The sequence below is a fragment of the Macaca fascicularis genome, chromosome 14 (genome assembly GCF_037993035.2).
Source record: "Macaca fascicularis isolate 582-1 chromosome 14, T2T-MFA8v1.1".
In the NCBI taxonomy this organism is placed as follows: Eukaryota; Metazoa; Chordata; class Mammalia; order Primates; family Cercopithecidae; genus Macaca; species Macaca fascicularis.
In genome coordinates this window covers 28,969,858-28,992,117 of record NC_088388.1, presented here as the reverse complement: position 1 = coordinate 28,992,117, position 22,260 = coordinate 28,969,858, and the positions used below count along the sequence as shown (strand labels likewise).

At 36.9% G+C, this 22,260-nt stretch overlaps 2 protein-coding genes across 26 annotated transcripts in view; one reads left to right on the top strand and one right to left on the bottom strand.

The window, feature by feature from the left end:
• Positions 1 to 1,929: 1,929 nt before the first annotated feature.
• RAG2 (recombination activating 2) lies at positions 1,930 to 8,349 on the bottom strand. The gene is made up of 2 exons (XM_005578160.5): positions 8,183 to 8,349; positions 1,930 to 4,172 (listed from the first exon to the last, which is right to left on the bottom strand). The coding sequence occupies exon 2, from the start codon at positions 4,158 to 4,160 to the stop codon at positions 2,562 to 2,564; it is 1,599 nt and encodes a 532-aa protein (XP_005578217.1). The 5' UTR covers positions 4,161 to 4,172; positions 8,183 to 8,349; the 3' UTR covers positions 1,930 to 2,561.
• Positions 4,490 to 22,260, top strand: part of IFTAP (intraflagellar transport associated protein) — a 59,512-nt gene continuing 41,741 nt past the window's right edge. For 2 of the 25 annotated variants that reach the window (XM_074012564.1, XM_065528313.2), the window contains exons 1-3: positions 4,490 to 4,569; positions 7,728 to 7,810; positions 18,591 to 18,749. Coding sequence is in view for 13 of the 25 variants with exons in the window: in XM_065528313.2 (XP_065384385.1) it covers positions 18,614 to 18,749 (136 nt within the window). In the remaining 12 variants the exon portion in view is untranslated. Of the gene's footprint in view, positions 4,892 to 5,148; positions 5,200 to 7,723; positions 7,811 to 18,590; positions 18,750 to 22,260 lie in introns of all 25 variants that reach the window. The other 23 variants (XM_074012560.1, XM_005578162.5, XM_074012561.1 and 20 more) reach the window with 17 other exon arrangements.

Genomic DNA, 22,260 nt, shown 5'->3' with positions numbered 1-22,260 from the left:
TAACCAGGCTGACCTTTCAGTTCTTCAAATGTGACAAGCTTCATCTCTCCCCAGAGCCTTTGGAATAACAATTTCTTTTTCTTTATACTTTCCCTTTCCCCTAAAACATTGAACTCACCTGTACTTACAGACTTGTATAGTCACCTGAAATGATTACCTTGGGAAGCCATATACTTATTTCTTGATACTACTCCTGTAGTCTTGTGCAAACAATTTTGGGACTTTCCTTTAAAACCCATTCATAAGCCATATCAGAAAATCCATTTTGTTAGCTTGTATTCACACTTTGTTTTTGACCTAAAGTGGTAGTGTAATGTGAAAATCTCACTCTGCTGGATTTCAAATGACACTTATCTGTTTCCAGAAATTAAATCCATCTTTAATGAAGAAAGAGATACAGCTGTTGAACATCTTCAAGGGAATGAACCATGGATTCTGAAAGTGATTGATTGAAATGTGAGTCCCTGAAACATTTTTGGCAAAGGCAATATTGCTGAAATAGGTGTCTGCTTTTCTAACGTGGCTCATTTGAATGTTTGCATTAGCTTATTAGAAAAGCAACGACATTATCTTAAAGTCACATCGAATAAACTGATTGCTGAGATATAAAAAAGACTTAATTTTACTCAAATATATAATCTGTATAACCAATTTGCATGCTGTTGACACACACACACACACACACACACACACACACATACACACACCCTCCCCCAAAAGCAGCTATGCTGGTGAGATCTGAGTTTGACTAAGAAACTCAGTGAGTTCACAATTGAATCACTTAGATTACCATATCTGGATTCGTTGGCTACAAAATAAATATGTGGTAATAATTCTTTAGCCACCGAATCACTGCAGACAAATCAAGAAGACAGAATATACCTACTCCTTGGGGAAATTTCACCTTTGGACTCTGTAAAGCATATTTTCGCTCCAACTTGTGCCATTTTCTACTAACAAATAGAAAAAAAATCAAAGTGGACTGACCCTGAAAAAATTAGTTTAATTTTGCCTTTATTTAGGTAACATATCTTAATAATTTGAGTAAATCAATATAAACAGAAGATTTTTATATTTTATTATTTTTACATAGGTGATGGAAACAACAAAAGACCAAATCAACATGCAACAATTGTTCAACAGGAATATTCAGCGAGCAACGTTATTGAAACAGAGTGAACATAATTCAGTTTATCAAAATTAACTTCAGTATCTGGCACATGGAACTGTCAGCAGAAGAACTTGTGCTTCAGCGTTTCATCTCTTGTATAATTCATGTTTCCCCTAAATTTGCTAGTTGTACCTTACACACTGTAGCCTTTCAGTGAAGAGTAAGAGTCTTCACTGTAACTGTGGCTGAAGCTCTTAAGTTAAGGTTTTTCCAGAAAAATGGTTTTTTTTTTTTTTTTTCAGGAAAATATTCCAGGAGGAAAGAAATTTGTTTTTAAGGTAATCTAGCTATCAACCGATGTCTTGAAACCTTAAAATTAACAGTCATTTCAACTAGTTTCATCCTAGCGAGTGTCTAATTAAACCTTGGCAAGATCACTGATTTTATAATATTCACTGGCAGCAATCTCCACATGTTAACTACACACACACGCACACAAATACATTTCTTTTCCTCTATTTAAATCTTCTGCCTGTAAATGCGATGAAATTCTAACATATTATTTTGGGAAATAATCAATATTATTATTCTCCACGAGATTTATTTGGTGGGCCTTTCTTATTGTATTCTTACTCATTTCCTTTTTCCAGAGTACTAAGAGCAATGGGCTTCAATTTTCCATGAAAATGCCCAAAAATAATTAGTTAAAATGACTGACTTTGGCACATCATTCATACATCATATAATGGGGAGGGGAAATCCTTAAAGAAAATGCACACAAATAATTCAAGAAAACATATCAAACTTGATGTAAATTCTTTATTTCTTCGTTCATGTCGTGGAGAACATTATCTATCCATATGTATATGTATATTTATATTTATATCTACATCTGTAAATCTATGAGGAACTAAGTTGTTCATAAGCATAATCCAAGGGGTTGCTTGAATGTATATAAAGAACACTGATGTGGGATGTAGTTGATCTTGCTTTTAAGTTTTGGCCAACTGCTGAATTGTTACATTGCACAAAATAATTAATTCTTTTGTGTGTTAATTTCATTATTGGCTAAATTTGTCATAACCACTCTATAGGTTATTTGTTACCAAGACTCATATAAGAAATATAAACATACCTTGATGATTATTACTGCTTCTGGGTGTTTAAGTTTTGATGAATAAAAAAGAGTCAGATCAGAAATTCTCAGTTAAGAATAAATTAGTAAATTGAGTATTCGGGTAAAATATTTTCAAAATGTATAGGTTCTAGAGTGACTTTATTTATCATTGCATTATAAACACATTTTTCTGGCCCTTAATTCATGTAACTAAAAGAAAACATAGGCATTTAAAATAAACAAAAATAAAAACATATTTTTAAAATCAATGTTATGACTTTTAAAATAGGTTCAGAAGTTCCATATACCTGAATCTGAAAGGCTTTTGCAAAACTAATCAAACAACCTTCTAAGAAAGGATTTCTTGGCAGGAGTCAAAATTTTTCCAGAACCTTTTTTACGGAGGGATTTCATTGGAGGCTTTTTTAAGGGTAGGACTCTTTGGGGAGTGTGTAGAGCTCTTGCTATCTCCACATGCTCATTGCAGTAATACTTGTTGCTTCCTGCTGACAGATGGATGAGCGTGCGTTCTGCCAGATCCATGCACTGAGCATGGACCCAGTGCCCATCCCCATGAGAACAGTAGATCATGGCGGGTTTATTCAGCTCGGTTGAATAGAATGGCACCCAAGTGTTGATATCCACGTCACAAGTAGGGCAGCATGTAATCCAGTAGCCTGTCTCAGACTCATCTTCTTCATCATCTTCATTATAGGTGTCAAATTCATCATCACCATCAAAACTATTTGCTTCTGCACTGAAACAAAATTCTTCGGAGTCTTCAAAGGGAGTGGAATCCCCTGGATCTTCTGTTGATGTCTGACTGTTTGTGAATGTTGTTTGCTCTTCATTCGTATCATCTTCAGCACATTTCAATGTATAGAAATAGAATGCTTCTGAAACAACTTGTTTATTGTCTCCTGGTATGCCAAGAAAAACAGTTCCATTTCCCATGTTGCTTCCAAACCATATCTTGCTGTGCTTAATGTCTGGGGTCCAATCTGGGGTCTCCATCTCACGAATTTCTATCTTGTTGTCCTCTAAAGAGATTATGTTGCAGATCATTCTTTTTTGGTTTTCAAGCTGATATCCACCAACAATAACAAATTCATCCTTGTTAGTTTGAGTCAGGATTGCACTGGAGACAGAGATTCCTCCTGGCAAGACTGTGCAATTCACAGCTGGGCTACCCAAGGGAAGATCAACCCTTATTCTGTACAGGTTGGCAGGCCGGATATTATTGGCAAGTGAATGTCCTCCTAAAATATAGATGGTATCATTTTTGGCAATAGAGACATGAAAAGATAGCCCATCCTGAAGTTCTGGAAGAATGTATGATGTAGCACACCCAAATTCAAAATCCACCAGGAAAACATGGGGCAGGCAGTCAGCTACACTATTCCATTTTTCTGTGGTTCTGTGGGTAGAAGGCATGTATGAGCGTCCTCCAAAGAGAACACCCATACTTTTCCCTCGGCTATACACCACATTAATGGAATGACCATATCTGGCTTCAGGAACATCACCAACCAAGTCTTTCTCTGTGCAGCGAAAAGTAACCCTTTTGTTGTTCTTGCAAACAATAGACATGACATAAATCTTATCTGAAAGCTCATTGTTTGGTGTTTTCCCTCCATGGATGATGTATTGATGCTTTTCAGACTCCAAGTTGCCTTTGAATGTGCAAGTAGCTGGGTAGCGAAGAGGAGGGAGGTAGCAGGAATCCTTAGAGAAAATTGTAGGCTTCAGTTTGACATGGTTATGCTTTACATCCAAGTGGAAAACTCCAGTGGGGCAGGATCTTTTGGGCCAGCCTTTTTGGCCAAAGAAGAAAACTTGTCCATCAAAATTCATCAGTGAGAAGCCTGGTTGAATTAAGGCTATGTTATTACTTACTGTTACCATCTGCAGAGACATATTTTCTGATGGCATGTAGATTTTTGTCTGAAAGAATTATAAAATAAAATTACTTAGAGATCGCTTCATATAAATCATCGTATTTAGATTCCTTCACATGTAAATAGCATTTTTTAAAAGTCCTCCCACACGCTTGCAGTGGGACTGAATGAGGAAAATCCAAGGAGTTAGGTCAGTAAAGAGCCACAGAACCTTTACTGCCATGCCATCCAAGGAGCTGGGACATGTTTTAGCCACGAACTATTCTCCCTAGGATTTCTGGGAATTGTAGTCCTTTTCCTTAAAGAGTCACCACGCGTCAGCTGAAAGAACCACATTTCCCAAGAATCCGTTTTCTCTGGGATGTGTCGCTTTGGAAATCTGTCTTTGTTGCTCTGGGAGAGGGGACTCCTGGAATGTGTCTCTGAATAAAGACTAGCGGAAGGTGCGAAGTGACTAGATGGGAGCCAAGGAGGAAAACTAGGGAATGGGAGGTGAGAGTGGCTACACCGACCCAACATCCGGGTTGCCGGAAGGCTGCAGCGCCCGGAGCGGTGTCGGGCAAACCGCTACCCTGGTATTGTTGGAGCCTCTCCTGGGGACTTTTGAACAGGTGACCCGGTAGGAAGCACAACTGCTTCTGTTGGAGTGCGGTTGCCTGGAGACCGCAGTCTGAAGGGACTCCGGGCAGAGATGTCGTTACTGTGTCCTGCCTGTCTGGATGCTTAGGAGCGCGACTCAAAATTACACCCCTGAGGACCTCGGAGGTGCTTGGGGCGGGAGGTTGAAGGGGTCACCGAGGTTACAAAAGCCGTGACTGTCTTACAGAACAGAAAGATGGGTCTTTGAATCCCTCGAGTGCAGGGGAGACATTGCCTGTTAATGATTTTTACCACTTCTACATTTAGTAATTGAAATACAAAAGGCCCTTTGTTTTCTTCACTGTTTTTACTACTGTTTTTAGGGTTCTTTTAGGGAAGCAGAGAAGGTTCCTAAACACATCTCCTTTTCATCTTCATTCTAGGAAAATAGAGTTAGTGGCTTTTTCACATCTTTCCAGTCCAAAAACTTTTAGGTAATTCTTTAATAATTCTGTAGTAAGAAAGCAGGGACTAAGAAGCGAAATGTTTGAATTATTCAGGATTTCATACTTGTGTTACAACAAAAAGAATATTTACTAGATGAAGGAAGCTTGATAAATTTCTATTTTATTATTGTTTACCTTAGAGAGATGTGGAATACACTGCCTGTTTGCAGTGTGAAGTCCTGTGCACCAAATATTAAAGGAAACAAAATAGTACAGAATACTTGACTTTTAAGAGTTAATTCTTAATGTGGTTCAAAAGCGGTATAAACAATGGCTAAGAGTATGGACTCTGAATGCTTACTGGCTGGATTCAAATCCTGGCTCTGCCACTAACTACATGACTTTGGGCAAGTTCTTTAACTTCTGTGTGCCTCAGTTTCCTCATCTGAAAACTGAGATAATAATTTTACCAACCTCGTATATTGATGTCAGTTATGATTAATAGTTGAATGTACGTAAAGCACTTAGAACAGGGATTTGCACACAGTAGATGATAGTTATTATTATGATTTTTAAAAAATTTACCAAAAAGTAAGGTCTAGTGCATACGCACCTGCCAGTAATGGCAGTTGATAAGGTTGGAGAGGATGAGAAGGGGCTTTAGGATCTGGGAATCAGGTCAATGGGTATAGATAGATAAACATTTGAACTAAAAAGAATTGGATAAACATATGTGATGAGGGTGCTGGTAGTAGTTAATTTATTAACAGAAGATAGTTAATATTTTATTCCTTTTGTCACCCTTTGTCTAACCTTTATTAAATAGACAGGCCCTAAAGTTGAATTCTCTGAGTCCAAATTAGGCTCTAACACTTAGTTGCTGTGTAACCACCCTGGGCAAGTTATTTTTCTCTCTGTTATTTTTATCTGTAAAATGGGGATAATCTTGGTATCTATTCACTGGGCTGTTTTGAGAAATAAATGGGATAGCATGTGTAAGTCAAATAGCACAGTGCCTGGCACATAAACACTCAATAAATGTTAGTTGATACTATAATTTATCTAATTTATCTTTATTCCTTCTGCAAAGATTCCTTGAACTATTTAGAATCTCTGGTCACTCTAATGAGATGTTGGTGGGTTTCTTTTTTTTTTTTGCTTTAAGAATTTCTGTAGATCAGCTGTAATTTACTGCTAATTAATCTTTTGTAGTTATTATTTTTAGTCTACTTGGGAGACTCCTAAGGGGGTGATCTTTTAACAGTTATCCGGTGGGTTATTAAAGCAGGTGAGGAAATGGTGTCTGAGAAGCATTATTATCAAAGTTATGAAAGCAAGCCTCTCTCCCTCAGTTGTACATTCAGCAACCTGTCCTGCTTAAAAATAATCTGGGCAGTGTTTTATTTATATCATGGCCTACCCAAGCCTACATGAGTGAAGGCATCTGAGCAACTATGAAAAATGCTATTCATAGAAAGTAAAAGGAGACCTTATTGACCCTCACTTCAGAAAACTGTAGGTGATTACACTCAGCCTGAGTGATTATGATCAGAGAGTTGTTCCAATTTGGGTAGGGGGAACACTGAAGCCAAAGTCAGCTTGTTTCAAACACCTGTGGTGACTGCTTCTGAGCTACTAGGCAAGCCATTCAGTGGTAATGGATTCCATTACCACTTGAAAAATCCCTTTGTGTGATTTTTCAAGAACACTTGCTTTTAAAACAATGTTTTCATTGTCGCCCTTTGGTTTCACTTTAAGGTTGCTCTAGGAATTTTGGCTTCTTATAAGTGAAAACATGATTATTGTAGATTACACAGAAACATTTTCTTGGGCAAGACGTAAGGAGGATTGTCCATGTTTGTAACTTAGTCTAGGCCCCTAAAGATTTTTGAAATAGGACTTTTGACCTGTTTTCCCTTTGATACCCTGCTTTGGGCTCATTTCATAATTTCAAGGCCCTAAAAACGGTGGTAAAGTTTCTTATTGCTAAGATGAATTACCTCCTCTTGGAACACAGTTCAAGTGTGAGTAATTTTTAGATTACTCACTTTAACCAGATGATATATGCATTTAAAGAATAAACAGGAATACGGAAAGTGTTTTCACATTATTTTGCCCATTTAGTTTTTGAAATTTTGCTTTATTGACTTGAATATATTTTTCACTGGAGTAGACTATTGTTTCTCTTCCATGGTTTCAATATGACTGTATTAGTCACATCTTGGTTTTTAAAAAGAGTTTTTGAATGATTATACTATATCTAAAATAACCTACTGAAGTATTTTCCTTTTAATAGGCTATATAAAACAGACAGATTTAAAAAAATGAGACCGTGTTCTTCAGCTGAGGGAGGTTTCAAGGTCAACACATTAAAGATTCTTTGTAAAGGACAGAAATATAGGACCAATAAATATATACAATTTTCCCAACCCCATGCTAACATTCTTAAGCAGGGAGATTTTCATTTATTCACTGTGATGCTAGGGCATAGTTGAGTATAATAAAAGGACTCATGGTATGAGGTCGGGGTTTATAGTTCCCCACATCTGAACCGACTTTTTCTTTTCCAAAGAAAGATACTGTACTCGGAAACATTAAATCTTGCTGATCCGTGCTGGCCATGTTTTCCTGATTGCTCCAGAGTAGCAGGTAACCTCATGTAAGTAACTTCAGGCATTTAATGTGTGAATAACACTATCTTGCACTGTTAATCAGGTTTGAGGCATACATTATTTTATTTTTGCTGGCAGTAAAAGCAGGATTAGATCTTCCTTCCTATACTTAGGCCAGATAACGATTTATGTACTAAGATTAATAATAGTGCTCTAAAGGCCTAAGAATTAAATCCCTGAAGCTGCCAGAGAACAGAAAGCCCCACATTTTCCAAATTCTACTCATCCCTTCCCTATCTAGATACCAAATCCATTTGTAACTAACACACTGTCAAAGTGTGGCATCTTCATTCCCTTAAAGTTTATGAACATAGGCTCCCATTTTTTAGCTTTGGTAGAAATGAAGGTATCAGACCTACCTGAAAGCCAGAGGGGCTGCTCACGCCTCTCTGAATCTTTGCCGCTAAACCAGGTATTAATTGTCAGCACCTGGGGAAGATTCACTGACTGCGCACTATGACTGTGGCAAGCAGAAGGCTGAGTGTAAAGAGAGTGTGTATGTGTGCCTGCAGATGTTCTCATGAACACTGATCTAATGGGAGTAACTGACTATGACCTTTTTTTTTTTTTTCTCTCTCTCTCTCTTTAGATGGTTGAGGGAGTTACCCACCAGGGTGTACCCTCAGGATTTAACTATTTCACTACTAGCAAAAATGGCAACACAATTCACTATTTGTAAAGATAAAAAGAAATCTGGTTAAAACTTGATTTTTAAAAATTAAAAACATTTTAGAAAAACACAGAAGAAATGCATACAGTTTCTGTGGTTTAAATAAATACTATTTTGAATCAAATGAGAAATTATTTGTCCTAAAGCAGAGACCACTAATACCAGGGCTATTCATTTTAACTTTGAAGTACTCTTTTGTGGTCTCATTTTCTTTAATACAAGACTCAGAAGGAAAGAGTTATAATTATTCCAGGCCCTCTACCAACTTTATATCAGGCAGCTACTGTGTAATAATACAGTTTAGTGATTAAGAAAATGGGCTTTGGGGTCAAGCTCACCTGGTTTTCTCTGCTAGCTCTGCTATTTTTTCAGGTAAAGTCATCTTAATACTTAAGCCTTTGTTTCTCTGTCTCTGAAATGATGATAATAGAAATATTTACTTCAAAAAGCTGTTGAGAAGAGATTAAATAAGGTAATGTATGTAAAGTGTTTAGCCAAGGAAGAGATTAATATTCCATAATGATCTGGATAGCAAAAAATTACCTTTATAATTTCTTACCTTTACCTTTTTTTTTTTTTTTTTTTTTTTTGAGATGGAGTCCCGTCTGTCTCCCAGGCTGGAGTGCAGTGGCATGATCTCGGCTCACTGCAACCTCTGCCTCCCAGGTTCAAGCGATTCTCCTACCTCAGCCTCCCAAATAGCTGGGATAACAGGCACATGCCATGACACCCAACTAATTTTTGTATTTTTAGTAGAGATGGGGTTTTACTGTGTTGGCCAGTCTAGTCTCAAACTCCTAACCTTGGGTGATCTGCCTGCCATGGCCTCCCAAAGTGCTGGCATTACAGGTGTGAGCCACCTTGCCCAGCCTATAATTTCTAATAGTAGCATAACATTACATTAAGTAAATGTAATATAATTTACCTGACCTTCCACTGTTGTTGGTCATTTGATCAGTTTCCATATGGCTGAGGTGATATAATGTAGTGAACAGAGGTAGGCAAATCTGGGTTTGAGTTTCAATGTTGTGACCTTTTTGAGTGTCAGTTTTCTTATCTCTAAGATGGGAGTAGTAATTACCTTGTTTTAAGGCTTAATGGATTAAAATGTCTAGTATATAGAATGTATACAGTAAATCTTACCTAATGAAGATGCTGTAAATATATTTGTATAGTGACTACTTTAATTTTTTTGCAAAATTTTAGTGTGTATATTTTCAGGGTTGATTTTTTTTTAAACAGATGTGTGTAGTTCAATTGCTTGGTTGATTCTCATCATTTGAAATGTCGACCCATCCTTTAAACAGCATCATCATCTCTTCTAGTGCCTTCCATGATGATTTTTTTAATCTGCAAAAGGATGTTGGGTTATTTCTCTAACCTATTTATGTATTTTATGTATAAGATTCTTGAAATTAGAGCAACAATAAGGACAACTGTCATAAAGTTGATATATTGGATGTCTCCACTGTAAATATAAAATAAGAAATGCAAAGATAGAAACCATAGGTAGGTTTAGACATGTTTTAGCCTTTGGATTTTACTAACAGGCCATTTTTAGCATAATAATTAGTTGCTGAACGAGTAGTTGTCTCCTGAGGAGACTAGAAATTAGTAGCACATTTGAAAATGGGTTTTAAGACTCCAAGTCCTTGCTATACCGTTAGGAGAGCATTAGACTTACAGTGATTTCATACAAGGTCCCTGATCTCCCAAATTCCTCAGCATTGAAACTAAATATAAAATAGTAAACTATATTTATTGAGCATCTACTATATATAAAACCATGTGGAGAATTAGAAAAAAAATCAGACACAGGTCTTGCCCTTAAAGCAGGGGTTGCCAATCCCTGGGCCAAGGACAGGTACGGTCAGCAGTCTGTTAGGAACAGGGCTTCATAGCAGGAGGTGAGCTGCAGGTTGGCAAGCCTTACTGCCTGAGCTCCGCCTCATGTCAGATCTGCTGTGTGGCATTAGATCATCATAGGAGTGTGAACCCTATTGTAAACTGCGCATGCAAGGGAGCTAGGTTGAGTGTTCCTTATGAGAATCTAATGCTTGATGATCTTAGGTGGAACAGTTTCATTCTGAAACCAGCCCCCTCACTGTGGTCCATGGAAAAATTGTCTTCCATGAAACTAGTCTCTGGTGCCAAAAAGGTTGGGGACCACTGCCTTAAAGAACATATATAATAATAGAATGAAGCAACTTTTGGTTGCAGATGAACACGCCTTATATTCTTGCCACATTCATCTTTTCTTAAAAGTTCTTAGAAGTTCATTAAGAAATCACAATTATAAGTTTCTCAGCCCATTTTTAAGCCTTGAGGCAAAATCAAATTCAAACTCCTACAAGAACATATTGATTTATCCTTCAGTAAATTTCAAAAAACCACTACACAATCAAAGAATACAAGTCAGTGAAATTACATAGTAAAACAACCTTTATTTTATGGGAAAGATAAAAACTTAGTAATGGGATATCCTGGCATAATAATTGGACCAAAAAGGAAATGTAATTGGAAAAAAAAGATGGAAGCCAACCTCAAGCCCAATCCCTTTATTTTTACACTCAAACTACTCAGGGTCGGAAAAGTTTACATAGCTTGACAAGGGTAACACAGCTGCAGGGATCTGTGGACATGGTGGGTTGGAGGGAGGCAGAATTCATGACAGTGCATTGCAAGAACTGTAGTGCATCTCTCAAGCATTTCTATCACCATTTTATAAATGGAGAAACAGCTTAAACTTCATTATTACTCAGTGAGTTAACTAGTGTTTGAAATAATGTCAGTGGCAACTTCTCATAGCATTAGGATAAGCATAGACAATGATTACTGTTTTACTAAGTGGCAGAGTTTTGAGGAAATAAGATAAATTGTGTTGGAAAGGGAGATGTTTGGCCTGTTGAATGAATTCCATAATAGGAGCCACAACTGAAACTGACAAAGAAAAGAGGAAGGAAGAGGAAATATATAGAAGGAAGCAATTTACAGTTAGTATGATGGATTATCAAGAGAAGAACATGACAAGTGACTTGACATTTTTTATTTAAAGCAATTAATTAGATATGGCCACCTGACCAGAATGAGTAGTATCTTCCTATAAAAGTTTCATGCTCTCTAATTTAAGGTGGATTCTTTGCTTGAAAACAAAATGGAAAAAAAATTTCAGAGGAGTTTGGCTGGAAAATTTTTCATGCTAGAAAAAAATTTACTGAAAGATTTTATTTTTAGAGAAGGAAAGGAGTTTGAAGGAGTTTGTGATTCTTTTTTTTTTTGGAGACAGGATCTCGCTGTGTTGCCCAGGCTGGAGTGCAGTGGCATAATCTTGTCTCAACTCAGCCTCCACCTTCTGGGCTCAAGTCATCCTCCCACCTCAGTCTCTCAAGTAGCTGGGACCACAGATGGACACCACCATGCTCAGTTAATTATTTAATTTTTTGTAGAGATAAGGTCTCACTATACTGCCCAGGTGGTCCTGAACTACTGGGCTAGAGTGTTCCCCCTATGTTGTCCTTCCCAAGTGCTGGGGTTACAGGCACGAGCTATTGCACTTGACCTGATTCTTAATTTCTACCTTTGAGTATAGAAACCATATTGACAAAAAGAAATTATTTATATATGTATGTGCATGTGTATGTTATGTTTTGTACCTTGAGGCAAAATTGCAGATAAAGTATTGAGTGAAATTGGAAGCTGGGGAAGCACTGTATTACCTCTTACAGCCCATTTATTATTCCACAACCTTAGGAATTTATAATTCAAAATAGCTGGGAAACAAATCTAAAATCTTACTTCTTTTAAGAGAATGCCAAGTGAAATAAAGTTTGATTTTATTTGCGAGATCTGGCATTTTGAAACACTTCGAAATGAACTCCTAGGTGATTTAGTTCAGTTGGTCTACACCTGCTCCTAACCAGCTGTGTGGGTTTTGCTTTAGAGTAGACTTCTTGGTATTGTTTCAAGTCCTGTGCGCTGTGCAGGTGGCTAACAGGCTCAGGAAGTTGGAGAGAAGGGGACAACTTTAATTAAGAGTGAATGCCTTTGTGCCATAGTATGCAGTATAGATAAAGTAACCATTAGTGGGACACTGTATCTTATGTGAGGGTGGGATTATGTTTGAACTAATCTTTTATGATTGAAATATTGTGTGATTATAGAGCTATAAAGTTGACTCAGAAACCCTACTGCTTTATGGATTCACAGTTGTATCAGGAGTCTTGAAGAAAATGTTCACTGAATTACTCGCTGTTACTGCCCATAACTCATTGGTATAGTTGATAGCATTTCTGAGGCTAGGAGATCAGTTTTGGACATGGTTGAAATACGTGTATGGCAGATTTTTCTTGATAAATGTCTACAGGTCAGTTAGTGTGCTTATAAGAGTTTTGTTAGGGGGTGAAGGTATGGTGTTTACTTGTAATTCCACACAACTGTAAATTCTTAAAAAAAAAAAAAGGAAGCAAAAATGGTTGTGAAAAGGCAGACTTTCTGATTTCAAAAACAATGAATTTCCTGAGATTTGTCTTATAAGTGTATCCTACAGATTCTGTGTACACAGTTAATCTGTTTTTAAAAAATGATAGGGAGTAAGTGGGGAGAGTTCAAATGCTTCACTGGTTTGCATTTTTCTTTGTTTGATAGAATTAATAGCTGTTTAACTGAAAACAATCTAATACTTACTTGACCTGCCTCAGTGAGTCAATGCAGACATTTCTGGATTGACTTAAACAGCTAGGAGGAAGAGTATACTTGGGGAAATAAAGTGGGTCTTATACAATCTGCGGATGATGAACAGCAGGGCTTAATGAATGATAGCCTCAAGAAACCTCATTACAGTAGCTTGGGTGAATGAATAGGAAAGGGAAGCAAAGTTTTCAAGATGAAAGTTTCTGTTTATGCATGTAATTGTATAGATCAGTATTAGTCTGTCTCCCAGAGTTTTCTGTAGGGGGAAAACAACACACCTGGTTCTCACATTCTTGGTAAACTTTTAGTGATAATTTACTTCCTAAATATCTTTTGTTTTAATTGACTTATCATTCGTCTCTGTTTCCATCCCCCCTTTCTAAGCGAAAAAAATAATTACAGATTCACAAAATGAATTCACAGGAGGTTCCAAAGAGGTATATAGGGAGGTCTCATGCATCCTTGGTCCAGCCTTCTGCAATGTTAACATCTTGCATAAGTATAGTATAACATAAAAATCTGAGTTATTGCTATTACAAAAATGGAGTGTTGTATAGAATATGTAAATTACAGTCAGGCACAGTGGCTAACACCTGTAATCCCAGCACTTTGGGAGGCCGAGGTAGACGGATCACTTGAGGTTAGATGTTTGAGACCAGCCTGGCCAACATGGTGAAACCCTGTTTCTACTAAAAATTCAAAAATTAGTCAGGTGTGGTGGTGGGTGCCTGTAATCCCAACTACTCACGAGGCTGAGGCAGGAGAATCGCTTGAACCCAGGAGGTGGAGGCTGCAGTGAGTCGAGATTGCGCCACTGCACTCCAGCCTGGGTGACAAGAGCAAAACTCAGTCTCAAAAACAAACAAACAAAAAAGAATATGTAAATATGTAAATTATAAATCTCTTTAGGGAAGAACCTAGATCTATTTTTGTTAAGGCATCCTTTGTGGTATCTTTGTTTATAATCTGAACCCACATTTTAAAAATTATATGCAGTTTTTAGGATGGATGTGCTGTCTTTTCCTTTTGGTGAGAATTTATCAAGGAGAAACGTATAGCTAGTAAGACATACTTCTATTACTGCTGCGTGGAATGCAATTCATCTCTCTCTCAAAGCTTTGTAGTCAACAATAATCCCCAAACCTTTCCTACCTCCTTCCAAATACTTCCTTTAATATTCACTGAAAAGGGCTATATACCTAGGGGAATTTAATAATATGTAGAAGTCTAGATGCTTATACTACCAACTTTTTTGGTGATAATGAAGAGTTTGATGTCTTTTACGTGTTAGAAAAGTCTTTTGATAAAAACTCATGACTTGAAGTGCAGTGTATACTTTTTGCTCTAATTGTATGTTTTTTTATTTCATCCTGATGAAAAACAATAAAGGAGTGTAGGTTCTTTTCTATTTTGTAAGAGATGTTTTGTTTTATATTCTGCTTTCCCTTTATTCCTTTTGTTTCTTCTTTTGTTTTCTCATTTGTATTGGTGGGTTGCTAATATATAATGGTATAATATGTGCTCAGCCTCTGGCCTTTTGAATGTCATTAGGGTATGGAGCACAAATGGAGGCATGAATATACCTGCCAGGGTAAGATTGCTGCTTTGTGCTTAATTTCCTGAGGCTCCAGATATGCCTTAAAGTTCATAATCATGAGCATCTCATTACTATTTATGATGAGAGAACCATCCATTACTGCTCATCAATAGAGTCATTAGTTGACAGAAACCCCACATGAAGTTTCTTTCCCATACTCATTTATTCCTATGATTGGACTAGATAACCTTCAGGTTTCTCTCAAGTCAGAGAATCTGAATTTCTCGTTGGATGTTTTTTCTTTCTTCTTGATATTATCTGAAAGACAAAAAAATTAGAGGATGCAAAATTGTTGTAGTTCAGTCAAGGAGGAAGACATCAGTTCATATTAGGTCTGTTCTAATCACATCTGTGCAGTCTTACTAAATCTCTGCAGTTAGAGTGCAGTTTGGTCTTTTGGAGATTTGACCATTTACACAAATATAAAAGGACACACCCCTTGTGCAATTGTTGAAGTACAAATGTTGATGATTTTATTTCCTTAGGCAAAGTGATAATATTTTTATGATATCCCATCTTACCTTTCGGTATAGCAGTAGATTGTTACTGAGCAGAAGAATACAATTTTGAGTAAGTGGGCTTTCATAGACCTGCATGACTCTCAGAGTTTTGAACCACTGCCCCACACTTTTTTTTTGCAGACATATAACCCTAGTGCTGTTAAAAAGTATGGTATGCACTTTCAGAGAAGCAAGCTTGTGGTGATTTACTTCTTTAGGTCGACTATTGTGTCTGAAAGTTGCATTTTGTTTGAGTAAGTTCATTAACAGGTATCTGAAGGTGAACATCAAAGATGTGCTGAATCAGTGCTGACAATTTCATGTACCATATTTCATAATAATGTTCTTTCAGAGAGCACATAACATTAACTAGCTTAGGTGGTTGTTAGCTTCATTATTTGATAGCAGAAAACAAGACTTTAGGGAGGTTATATGATTTTTCTATCTCTCAGTGACTTGGTAAAAAGTGAACCCTATTCCTTACCAGGCCTGTGGTTTTCAAGTGAAGTGTAATAGTCCAAGGAGCAGTGCATGCTCCCTGTATTTCCTTCTGGGGGCCGTGACTGTGAAAGTGTTGCTTGAGATTTACCAGCAGATATTTATACACATTTACGTATCTCAAGATGTTTTGAGTCTGTCATGTGGAGCTCAAAGCCTTAAAACATAAAAACCAAACCAAAACAAAGAATTCTCTTATCCAGGCAAGTGTCTCTCGATCTCTCTCCCCCCGGCTTTTTCTTTTAGAAAAATACTTCATGATAAAAACACAAAAGTATGTGAATGGTAATTGAAAATGCATTGCTTCCTTTTAGAAAACCACTAGGATTTGCATAAACCACTTGGCTGTCTGATAAGTGATTATCTGTTCTGTCAGTCCCTGGGGACTTTTAATACTAGGTTTGTATTTTTGTAGAAAAGGCAAGTTCTAAATTTGAAGATGGGTATTGTTAAACTCTTCTAATAATGACAGTTTGTGAAACTGGATATTCCAGAAGTCCTTTAAGAAGTCAATAAGACCGGGCACGGTGGCTCACGCCTGTAATCCCAGCACTTTGGGAGGCCGAGGCAGGCGGATCACCTGAGGTCAGAAGTTCGAGACCAGTCTGCCCAACATGGCGAAACCCTGTCTCTACTAAAAATACAAAAAAAATTAGCCAGCCATAGTGGGGGGGCACCTGGTAATCCTGGTGACTCGGGAGGCTGAGGCAGGAGAATTGCTTGAACCTGGGAGGCAGAGGTTGCAGTGAGCCAAGATCGCGCCACTGCACTTCAGCCTGGGCATCAAGAGTGAGACTTTGTCTCAAAATAAATAAATAAATAAATAAAAGTCAATAAAAGCATGTCATCTCTATATTGGGATAACCACACAAATAAAATTAAAGGCCTAGAAGGATTTTGAATTTGTGCTGGCACAATCTGTTAATTGTTTGCTTTTAGTACTACTGAGATGTGTTGAATAATACTCAAAATATGCCGTGGAAAAGAAGTTTAAAGGAATTTCTGTTAACACTCCTAAAGCATTATGAGAAGACATTTACAGGAATGGAAACCACAACCTGGGTGCATCTCTTTGGTATTTGTTTGCTGAAGTAACTTACCAAAGATGATTTTAAAGAAGAGATTGATAAACTGTTGAAAATTTTCTAGGCTCCAATTCTGGAAAAGCAGATTGACATTGAAATTCTTGTAATGAAGTATACATGCTAATGTAGTAAAATAATAGCCACTTTTGAGTTTACTTATCATTATTTACTGTCTAGCTACTGCAAACACAATTTATTCAGCTTTGCATGGCTAAAGCCTTGGCAGTGTTACAAGTAAATGTGCATAAGCCATAACCAATGCTTTTTCATATATCTAACTTTTTTAGGTACAAATAGCTTGAAATGGTTTCTTTTGTTTTAAGTTGGTACCCAGCTACACTTTTAATTTTTACTCAGTCCTCTACAACTCCATGCTTTATCTGGGGTTGTAATACATGTGGAATTATCTTGATTTATCTTTAGATAACATCACTGCCTTCAGAGTTGAGTGGGCACAGTTATAACAGGTCTTTGTGTAGGCAAAGGACAGAATCCTAAGACTGATCCATCATCATCATCATCCTGGCTAACATTTTTTGAGATGCCATGCGTACTCATTTAATTTTCATAGTAATCTTGTGAGGCATGTGTAGCTTCACGATTCTTTATTTAAACCCTCAGGGTCAGATGTGCTTCAGAATTCAGAACTTTTTGGAGTTTAGAAAGGTAATCAGTGCATGTGTCATATATTATACAAAATCTCTAGGCTGGTTCTGGGAAAGCACCTTATATGCAAGCACACTGGTATTTCTACAGGGAAATATATGAATAGTAATGCTGAGTAGAATAAAAGCCGTAAGTACTCTCATGTTAATTCAACCAGGTCTTGCCCCCAAATGCATTTGGGCATTGTCTTATGAAATTTTTTTTTTCCTGAGCTTTTTGGTATTTTGGAATTGAGGTTAAGGAAATCAGAAGATTGACAGATTGACAAAGGACAGTATAACCTTGTTCAAATATTTGAAAAGATGTCATGTATAAGAAAGACTGAAATTTTTCAGTACAACGTTGGGGGCTCAGAAACCAGTTGGGGTAGGGTTCAGGGAGACAGATTTAGGCTTAATTTAAAAAGTTTTTAACAGAGCTGTGCAAAGGCTTTTTTGGAATGTTCAGAGTTACCAGTCCCTGGATGTGTTGATGCACGGGCAAGTCAACTTTTGTCAGCGATAGTAGGGAAGGCGGGGGCTGGCAGGGGGAGGGCAGGTCACCCAGTGAATAGAGTGATGGATAGTGAAGTGTTTAAAGGCATGGTTTCTAGGATCAGACTTCTTGAGCTGGCACTTCTCCGTATTGACTCTGTGACCTTATCTAGGACTGTTATGATAATTAACCAAAAAAATTACTCAGAACAGCACCTGGTACACAGTAACTGCTAAATAAGTCACTAAGCTATTGTCATTGGATGGGTGGTTAGTTGAGTACTCTTTAAAGTTCCTCCTACCTTGAAAGACTTTGAATTTCTAATTGTGTAATTGGGTGACAATATTCTTATGAATTAAGAAGATAGTAATGAGAAGACTGAAGCAAAAAAATAAAATTGTGATAATTAACAATTCAGCAGCAAAGATATGAATAAAATTCTGATCTCTTGAACTAGAGGTCGTTGCTCTAGTAACTATCTTGATCTTCTTTTGGAGCCTTGGGATTTTTCAACCTACCCATCCAGAATATTTTCAAAGGGGCTGGTATTGCCTGTTGCTCGCTAGCTGGTATTTTTCTGTCTTGCAGATACTGTGGCCTCGTGAATAGAAATGTCTGCCCATGTGTCAGGATTGGAAATAATGAATGAAGATCAGTTAATCAAAGAAGTCTTGGATAAATTCCTTAATTGTCATGAGCAAACAAATGATGAAGAATTTCTGAACACTTTTGCTCATCGTTCACAAGGTAAAATGGAGAAGTAAACTTTCTGCAGCAATAGAGATAAATAATTTTATTATAAGTTTATGTTTTTGCTGCCTCTTAAGAAAGACTATTTAGTGAACATTCATTCCATTCGTTTATCAGGTAATTCTTACTAGGGCACTCGTGACCAATGCCCTAATGTTATTGATGATATAAAGACTAGTCTTCATACATCCAAGAGTTGTGTGATGGTGTCAGAGCCACAGAATTTGATAACTAAAAATGACTTGAGAAATCATTTAGTATAATCCTTTTATTTTTTAAGAAAGCCAAATGCAAAGAGTGGAGGTTGTTAAAAGCCTATTTTAAAAAATTTCAAAGAGAAATAGCGTAGTATAGACTATGGATTACATTGCACACTTCTGGAAACTGGGATCACACTTACTGGCCATGTGATCATGGGCGGAGGTAGTTTTTGAGTAAAAGGGGAATAATAATAGTACTTCTCTCAAAGGTTGAGAAAGGTTAATTGAGATAATCCATGTGAAACTCTTAGCGTAGTGACTAATACATAGTAAGTACTTACTGAGTGTTAGGTATTGGTATGGCTGTTGTGATGCTGCTGCTGCTGCTCCTGTTTTCTGTAGAGCGGAAACAACCCTTTAGACTGGGTGAGATGAGGCCAAACCCATGTTGTGTTTTTCATTATTTGTTTCCCTCATCCAGCGTTATTGTTTTAGTAATTGAGCCAACATTTGAAAGTTGGGTAATTTTACATGAAAATCTTGATTTGTGTTTTTTTTTTGGGTGCGATCCAGTGAGAATATCTGTTACTTCCTCGTGGCAATGTCAGCTAGAGCTCAGGAGCTCTTGCCCAGTGAGCTCCTTAGTTTGTCGTGCTCTCTGGTACTCACACAGTCTAAAAATGTGTGCTTACATTGGCTGCTTCATTCATTCAAGTGGGCCCCTAGGCATTTGAGTTGTTATCTTCCTTCTGGATTTTGCTTCAGATTGCCATCGGCTTGCTCTCAACCTTGATCCTTTCTGGGTCATTGATCCACATTTTTGAGACCATTGGTTCTCTACCTAGCTACACATTAGACTCACCTGACTTGCTTTTAGAATGTATCGATATCAGAGCCCACTCTGAAGCTCAGCTAGGATCAAGGGATTCGTATTTTATAAATCCTCCTCTGGTGTTTCTAATGTGTACCCAAGGGCGAGAACAGGGAGTTCCATAATCTCTGAGGTCATGACACTGTTAAAATACCAGACTTCATGATTTGAGTAATGATTCATGTGTCCCAAAGAAATGTAAAAGAAGAGTAGTAGTTATAATGAAATTATAGTTATAATGTATAAATATAAAAGAAGTGTAGTAGTTATAATGAAAAGAAAACGTGATTCTAACCTGTTTCTTTTATCAGGCAAGATATAATATAATTGATATCTGTTTTGTTTATACTTAAACAAAAAACATAGATGTGGTGGTTTTGTTTATACTTAGTGGAGATGAAAAATTTAGGAACTAGCTAGTTAACGTTGGGACTGACTGTGAATGATCTGTTTGGACGTGATATGTAGATCAAATGAATCTTGAGAATGACTAAATTATCTTTTAGTCTATGAACCTGAGTTTAGGAAGATACCTGCTTTGTTCGAGACCGATGATTTAGTTTGTGTTTTCTGGACCTAAACATAGCAGTATGAATGGCTGTGGTGGGGTGGTGGAAACAAGGGTAAAATTGGCAGAATTAATGAATTTTGGTATGCTAATGACATTTTGATAATTCATATTATTTTGGAAATCATTTGTAAGACTGACTTTATTTTTATACCCTAGAAGAATAAAAACTTTTTGCAAGGACTTTGATATATTTAGGGGGTTATAATACATTTACTTTTGTGAAAAGGGGTCTTACTCTGTTTTCAAATTCCAGTATGATCATTGCATGCTGAGAAAGAAACTGTTGTAGATGTGATAACTTCCATTTTGGGTTCAGTTTTGGGCCCCAAATTGAGCTGAAATAAATGATGATGCAGGTCCCATAAACTGCATCTTCAAGCATACTAGTTTTGTTTTTCTTTTTGTCTTTCAAAATATCCCTAGGCACCAGTGCACATTATAAACTAATGGCCTGAAAAAATTCCTCTTAAAGCACAAAGAGTTGTGAGTGTAAAAATGTCTCTTAAATCAGTAAGTGTCCTTTTTTCCCTTGAAACATTTAAATACCTTCTGAGAAACCAGGACTTAGGGACAGGCCTAAGAGTTGAGTGATAGCCAGCAGAATTGATCAAGGTAAATGTGGTTAGTTTTGTTTAAGAAAGACATTAAAGCTGTATTTCCAAAATTCCCATTTTCCCTGCTTCTTTCCAGGCCCTTCATTTGTCTCAATGTGTTTAGTCGTTTTGTTGATATACACTGAGCCTTTTCTCTGTTAAAGTGGTTATCACCATGCATACTTATGTACATTTCTTTAGTAAGTTTAGTTTCTCAAGTCCATTACCATTTCCACTGATTGACTGTTCTATTTATTTTTATAATAGTTATACACCAGAATGCTTAGGGGATTCATTTTCTTTCCAAGAGTGTTAAAAGGGTCAGTAATCCTGTTAAAAATATTTCTCTGGAAAAAATTAAATTATAGCCTTGTTGAAAGAAATTCTCATTACTGCCTCAGACTCTTGGAAAACATTTGGAAACTGTTAATATTATAGCATAATTCTCACTACAGTACATTTATGTTGATCATGTTTTGTAGTTTTTTCTCTTTTAGAGCAACTAAGTTTTTAACGTGGTAAAGACAATGTTCTATCAAAATGTTTAAAGAGACATTAATTATTAGTTTTAAAAGGCCAATTATGAGTGAATTCTCAGTAGTATCTTCCGTTCAGGAGGGTAAATCAAATTGTAAGATGTGTATTAGAAAATTAGCATGCAGATTTTTTTTTAATAGTTGGTAAAGACATCGTTATATTGTTGACATAGTGGATAAAGATAAGCAGCTAAGTTTCAATCTTTTGTATCTCAGTTTCTCTGTGAATGTAACTAATTTATGGGAATTTCTAGAATATCTGTTTAAAAGGAAAAAAGGATTCTTTCTTCTTGCCTGTCATATTGCTATCATGTTTTCTAGGTTATAGAAACACTGATGTAAATACTTACATTTGATTTTTTATTAATTCATTAATTCATTAAATCTGTGAGTGTCTTGTTATGGTCCAGATATCATTTTAGGTGCTGAAGATTAAAAAGGAAATAAAATATAGTTTGTGTTCTCAAGCACTCGTAATCCAGTGGTAGAGATAAATAAGCAAGCAGGAAATTAGACTAATGCATGGTAAGTATCACAGTGGAGACTGAGAGTTTATAGGAGGGCCACCTAGCCTGTGGTTGGAGGGAGGGCAATAAAGTCTAGTCATCAGAGGGGCTGCTTGAGATGAGTCTGGGATAACTACTGAACCCAAACTTGCCTTGGGCTTCAAGACGTTAAGTAGAACCAGGAAAGTTTGACAGAAAAGAGCTGAAACTGAAAGATGTTAAAATGCCTAC